At 35.3% G+C, this 7,183-nt stretch overlaps 1 protein-coding gene across 1 annotated transcript in view; it reads right to left on the reverse strand.

Moving 5' to 3' along the window:
• Nucleotides 1-1,246, reverse strand: part of ciao2b (cytosolic iron-sulfur assembly component 2B) — a 4,288-nt gene extending 3,042 nt beyond the window's left edge. Inside the window, exons 1-2 of the mRNA XM_014017587.1 lie at nt 1,043-1,246; nt 412-491 (exon numbers count right to left, since the gene is read on the reverse strand). Of these exons, the coding sequence (XP_013873041.1) occupies nt 412-491; nt 1,043-1,169 (207 nt within the window). The 5' untranslated portion in view covers nt 1,170-1,246. The remainder of the gene's footprint in view (nt 1-411; nt 492-1,042) is intronic.
• Nucleotides 1,247-7,183: the final 5,937 nt, after the last annotated feature.

A 7,183-nucleotide genomic window follows, 5' to 3' on the forward strand; every position in this document is an offset into this window, starting at 1 on the left:
TCATGTACATAAATAAATACTGTAGGAATTTATTCATGTACATAAATAAATACTGTAGGAATTTATTCATGTACATAAATAAATACTGTAGGAATCTGAGCACCACGTCACAACAGAATCTTCCACATTCGTCCATTTCACCCTTTTAAAAGGTAAATATAAATAATAAAGCAAGGTTTCACAATGTATCACATCATACATATAAACACAAACAAAACACTGTTTGTGGCAGTTTTTGTAGATTATTGTAGAACAGCTGTACAAACTTACAAACAAAACTCCCAAATTGTGTCTAAAACAACCACCTTTTCTTGTCATCATTACTTTTTTTTTCTAACAAGATTAAGTAAAAGTGCTCAATGAGAGACTCTTTGGGTAAATGCAAGATTATTTTTGAAAGAGCAAACGTACCTTGACTCTGATTTCTTCCACCACATTGAGCTCCTCCAGGGACAGAGGGTGCTCAGGGTCGTTGATGGACCGGATTAGATGTAAAAACAAGTCAAAGAATTTACAACCAAATAAATAAAATGATTTGAAAGAATTTCGAAACATTTATAGTTACAGTTTACAGAGTTGTTTTGCTTTTCTCACCGTATTCATTGTTTGCTTACAAAGAGTCAGACTTGTACATTTTTATCAGGTACTCTGAAGAAAAGCTTCTGCAGGTTTTAAAAAGTTTGTTGTTGATATCATGTCAGGTGCTTAATTTCAGTCTATTCTCTGTACCTGACCATTTTCACAAGGTTATTTTCAGTTTATGTCACTAAAATTTGGCTAATGAAACATTTAAGCAAAGGACACTTGGTTATAAATGACCTGTTGCAAAAGGACATGTTTATATTTCTTTGCTTAAACGGATGAAAACTACTGTCTGCCAAGCTTAACCCGCACAGTTCTGCAAAAATAGATATAATATATAATACAATACTTTATTTCAATAATTTATTTATGCAGAGACATTACCTTGCGATTGCAAGTTCATTATAAACATATAAAAAACACTCTCTCGGGTGTAAAACCAACGTGAACAAGAGGATATCGAATATTTCTCGGTCGTCGATTGGGTCGTGAACGTCTTCGTCCTCCTCGGAGGCAGTCAGCAGCCTCTCCACGGAGCGCTGGAAGATCACAGGGTTAGCATTCTCCAGCTGAGCTCCTCCAGACATCTTAGACTGGATTTTAGTCCAAGGCAGGCAGAAAAATGTTTATTGTTTTTTTTTTTTTTTTTCTCCAGAAGCCCACTTCCTGGATTGACGTACGGGAAGCGGAAGTGGCCAAAACAACGACTTCTTCTCATGTTTTTTTTGGCGGTTGACAAAAATCTTTTGGTTTGCATTAGCGCCACCTACTGGTTTAGAAAGGAAATATTTCTAAACTGTTCTTATTTGTTTTATCTGTTTTTATTTATGTGTGCAAAAACTATACATTCAAACTGTATTAATCATTATTTTGGTCTTATAATAATTTGTATTGATTTGTTCTTTAAATGTTTTTGTAGAGTGTCTGTTATGTTTATTTTTTCTTTATTCCATTGAAACTCTTTCCACATAATTTCACTCTTCTTATATTTATGGCATTCTAATATAATGTGTTCCATTGTTTCATCCTTTCCACTGTGTAATTTCCCTTTATCATGCTTTCTTTAAGTGAATTGTTGAGTCCTGTGTGTCCAAACCTTAACCTTATTATTAATCTTTCATCTTTCCTGTTTCTTTGCCCCCTTCTCATTTCTTCTACTGTCTTTTTGAATTATATGAAACCATCTTCCCTTTCTTACTTCACCCCACCTTTTTTGCCATTCTTTCTTCCGCTTTTGTTTGACGATACTCTTTGCCTCTGCTTTGCTTGTGTGTATTGTGAAATTAATGGGATTGTCAGTTGCTTTCTTTGCCATTTCATCTGTCATCTCGTTTCCCTCTACTCCAATATGTGGTGTATCCATACAAAAACCAGATGTACCAGCAAACTTTGGGGCAGATGGAAAATTGTTATTGTCTGCCTGACTTTTCTGTTCCCAAAACAACTGATTACAGATTTGGCTCTCCTACATGGCCTTGAAGAGCTGTGGACTAAATTCTTCCTGGTTGGGTTACGTCGACTGAACACCCCCCCCCCCCCTTCCCCAATCACAGTGTTGATATAATATGATGTTTTTGTTTTTTTCCTCATCTGTCCTTGTGTGGTTTTTAGTTTTTCTGTTAAGGGTTGTGCCTCCCCATAATCTCTTCATGAAGATGATCCTTGCTCTGTGCAGGGTCAGTGGCAGCATGACCCAGAGTACCTGTTCTCCCATGTTTGTTATGTTCTGTCTTCTTCTGAATGGGTGTTCTGAACTGTAATTTCATTGTGATCTGTACAATGACAATAAAGGTCTCTCTCTATAAAACTATAGTAATAACAGAGACAATATGTTAATAATAATGACAATAGAAAAAAACCTGTTAATAATAACAATACAGATAACATGGTAACAACCAGACACCATATAGTGTCAGTGTATATGACACATAAATACATACATATGCAAAGCATCAATGCAGCAGAACTCAGAAGTCACCAGAACGGATTTACTGTTGTGAGTGGGATTCAATCGTTGTGGCTATTGGATAACCCTTCATCGGAGCTAAAAGAAAAACAACTCAAAAAACTGAAGCTCCTATGTAGAACAGTTTTTTGAGTTATAAGCATTTTTGTATGTCCAGACACCCGTTTTTAAGATAAAGCCCCCTCCTCAAATAGGGGGTCTATCATTTAGAAAAAAAAAACATTTGCTGGCGCAGTGTAGGTTGGACACATCTACGATTCTTCTCAAATTTCACGCTGCAGCTGTTTCTGTGCTACACTGTAAAAAATGAAATGTTGGATTTACTTAACCATGTTATGTTACCTGGTTCCACTTAACTGAGTTGAGTAAATTCAAAGCAATATACCAGTTTTTTAGCCAAAGAACATGAGTATGTTGCTTTGAATTTACTTAACTCAGTTAATGGAACCACGTAACATAACATGGTTAAGTAAATCCAACATTTCATTTTTAGAGTGTATGTTTGACTATTGTACTATTATTGACGATTATTGTTGCCCTCAGGAAAGTGCTACAGGTGCATCAGAACAAGAACAAACAGATTCAAGAACAGAGTTTTCCCGAAAGATGTCACCTTACTGAACTCTTGCATAAATGGACTCTTGGTTTACAATCAACGAGGAACTCAACTACTGTGAAATAAATACATGTGTGGGACATGTCACTTTATTTTGTAATGATCACCTGCAATACCAGCATAATCCATAAACCTCAATATATGAAATGTGCAATAATGTCATTTAACTTTCTTCTAATTTAGTTTCACATTTACAACCAACATTCATTGTGCTTTTTAATGTGCTTTTTTATTGTTTTTCTATTGTTGTGGATATGTAGGTATATGTATACATGCTGAAATATAAGCATATTTTAGCTAATTTTATCCTGTTACTCTTTATTCTCTTCTTTTTCGTTTAATGTGTATTTGTGTATTTCTATTTATGTGTATTTGCACTACTGTGGGAGTGGCTCTAATCTCGTTCTGCACACGTGTAATGACAATAAAGACATTCTATATTCTATTCTATTCTATTCTATTCTATTCTATTCTATTCTATTCTATTCTATTCTTCTACTAAATAGAAAGAAGTTGTACAGTAACAATATGACCCCTGCTTCACATGCAGGGGATAACATGTTAATAATATTAGAGATATCATAGAATAATAAAATAAATAACATGTTAATAATACAACAGAGATAACATGTTAATATAAAAAACAGGGAACATGGTAATAACAGAGATAACATGTTAATAATATTCAAAGAGATAATATTTGATGGAATTAATTGATTGATGTATTAATTGATTGATGGGACATGGGAGAACAGGTGCCCCCTATGACACACAGTAGCGCCTACAATTTACTATTACCAGCTATTTGTAACTTTCAGTTTGTCCTGTAGATGGCAAATGCTTCTCAATTTAGCTGAACACAGTGTGTGAAATCTTATTGTCGTTTAAACTGCAGATTTTATTTTGTACACATAATTCCTGATGCAATATCTTATATGGGTCCCATGTCCTTTTAAACACATTGTAAAATTAGATTAAGGCAGTTCAAAGGAGACTTCCTCTCCCAGCCTTAAAATACAGCCTCTTGCTATGGTCAAACAAGCCTTGCTGGACCCAACACTTATTTCACCAATTGAATTAATGAACAGCCTTTTTGGCAAATTTGAACTTGAGATTTTCTGACAACGTTCAGACATTAATAATACAGTTGTAACAATTTTATCCACTTACCCTTACCCCCAAAATGTTGTACCATATTTTGAACTGTTTCTGTTTAACAGGTCTGAACCAAAAAGCAACTCAAGAAACACTGTTTATGAACGAGAACTGACTGCAATCTGGCCCACAATTAATTTCTTCATAGGTTGTTTATTTCATCTCAACAGGATCCTAATGAGCTGCTGAAGTCAACAGAACTGTGGAAGACTGGTTGATGGAAAAAAAAGTGGTGTGATATGTTCACCTCTTGGAAAAATAAAGTGTAGATAATGAGGGCACATATGGCTGCATAAACCTGTCTGACATGCTATGAAATAAAAAAAGGCTCTTGTAAGGGCAGAAACTGAGAGAAAAGGCACATTTTTTAATTGGGATGTTACAAACTGCTGGTCTTCAGGTTCACAGTTTCATTCTAGAGAATATATACGTAGGTAATCATCAAAAATGTCGCAATACTAAAAGTGACAGGTACCACGCCCCTTAGGGCGGGACATCCGTCATGTCCATATATGGTCAACTTCCGGTGACTTCCTTCCTCTTTTGATTTACCGTAACTATCCTCCCTAGGTCTTCCAGTAACCCTACCCCCCCCCNTTCAGTATGTTCAAGCTAAAATATCAAGAAGCATCTCAGTCCTCAGTAAAGCTAGATTTTTTTCCAACTAATGATTTTTGACAAGTGCAATGAAGATAATCTGAGGTAAACTTAAAATGTGTGTCTCAATGCTGTATATGGGATTGTATAAATGAGTATGACTGTGTACTCTATGTGGACTAATTAGGTTATATTGGAGTGGTGGTCGGATCTCCTGCATTTTCATTTTTATGTATTTAATTACTTTTATTTCTTTTGTTTTTTTATTATGTTAATTTTTATTGTTATTATTAGTTGTTTTTTTTAATTTTGGTCAATCATCCATCCATCCATTTTCTGTACACACTTATTCCTTTCAGGGTCACGTGGGTCACCCAGCAGTCACAGTGTGAGGGGTGGGGTACACCCTGGACAGGTTGCAAGGCCATCACAGGGACACACATAGAGACAAACAATCATTCACTCTCTCACTTGGGACAAGTTATATCAGTTAACCTAACAGTCATGTTTTTGGTCTGTGGGAGGAAGCCAGAGTGCCCAGAGAGAACCCATACATGCACAGAGAGAATATGCTAACTCTACCCAGAAAGGTCACCGGGCTGGGATTTGAACCGGTGACATTCTTGCTGAGAGGCATCAGCTCTAACTGAGCCACCGTGCCGCCCATAAATCAATCAATCAATAAATCAATCAATCAAAAACAGTTTGACTAATAAAACTAGCATTTTAAATTTCATTCTTTCATAAAAATCACAGCATCATAAAAAACATCTGAGAAAAGATGATTAAGTAAAGTAAGTGGGCTAACAAATCATGCAACATCTGTGTTAAAAATGTTGGCAAGTGACAGCAATCTGTAATCCTTCAATGAAGGCTACTTTTATAAATGTACCATAGGTCTTTTATTTAAAATAAATCAAACAAAAAAAAAAACTCCACAAGCTGAGGTGATTTTTTTTTTTACGTTTACTCTATCCTCTTTGGATTGGCCCCCTCAGGGGGTCATTTCTGTCATCTTGCCAATGACGCTCTGGCGTCTTTGCATTAGAGCAGAATGCAATTAATTATTTATGCACATAATCTACTGCTGTTTCGCTTATTTTTCGGCATTTCTGTCTAAATTATACAATCAATGAAGTGAGGCGATGACACAATTCTTTCACAGAACACACAACTAAAACTATAAACTTCCACATTCCAGGTTTTTGCTAATCTACTCTCTTCCCACTTTCAGTATTTTGTCAACTGAGTGCTAAACGTTTTCATCTGTTTGGAGGGAGAGCTCTTCACCAGGCTGRATGTTTTAATCATTCCCTACTTTTYTGTTTATTTGCTCACCGAAAATGRCATTAGTTTTTATTGTTTGGAGTTCAACTTATATGTTAATATAGCTTTTATTTGAGTGTAATTAAATGTGGAGACTATTGAGGGGCACAGTAATCTCAAATAATTAGCATGTGGTCATATTTATGAGTGGAGCAAATTCACTGCTTTTTTTCATGTTGATGTTTCTGCTGTTCATTTTCCAGTTTAAGTTAAGGATTTTAYAAGCTTGCACAACTCGATAATTACTTATAATACAAAAATAAACACAGAATACCACTTGCTTATGCAAATTACCTTCAAACTAATCACTTCAATGGTCAGATTCTGTCCAAATCTGATGGACAGTCTTGTTTGTCTAAGAACTTCACTGCCTGCTAGCATGAGTGGTTCTCAATATATGTTCRGGATTGACATTCAGTTTGTGGTTCAGAGTAGACAGCTTACAACATATCCACTGCTATAAATGTTCCTGTGKTTTTCAAATCAAACAAAACATTTTATTGGATTGTCATCATTTAATTATTTGTGCTTCATGCTGAGAGTGATGTGACAGGCTGCAGAACTTTGTAAGAAAAAAGTGCACAGCTTAGCTCCACAGATTTCACATTTGTCATCTTTTTCTGCTGAAATTTCATTATACATTGTGACAACTTTAATATTAAAGTTTGACTGGTTTTATCCCCTCCACCTCTAACAGAGTTTAAGATATTTATTGAACCAAAACAGACAGACTGACAAGCATTTGACCTGTACCAGTGTTTTTGCTCATGAACAGCAACAAATTTCCTTTCATACAAATAAAGTAGCAGTACATAATACAATTCAGTAGATACAGTTAGGTTCATATATACAGCGGGCAAAATAAGTATTGAACACGTCACCATTTTTCTCAGTAAATATATTACTAGAGGTGCTAATGACATGAAATTTTCACCAGATGT

Source organism: Austrofundulus limnaeus, unplaced genomic scaffold (genome assembly GCF_001266775.1).
Source record: "Austrofundulus limnaeus strain Quisiro unplaced genomic scaffold, Austrofundulus_limnaeus-1.0 Scaffold172, whole genome shotgun sequence".
NCBI classification, from domain to species: domain Eukaryota; kingdom Metazoa; phylum Chordata; class Actinopteri; order Cyprinodontiformes; family Rivulidae; genus Austrofundulus; species Austrofundulus limnaeus.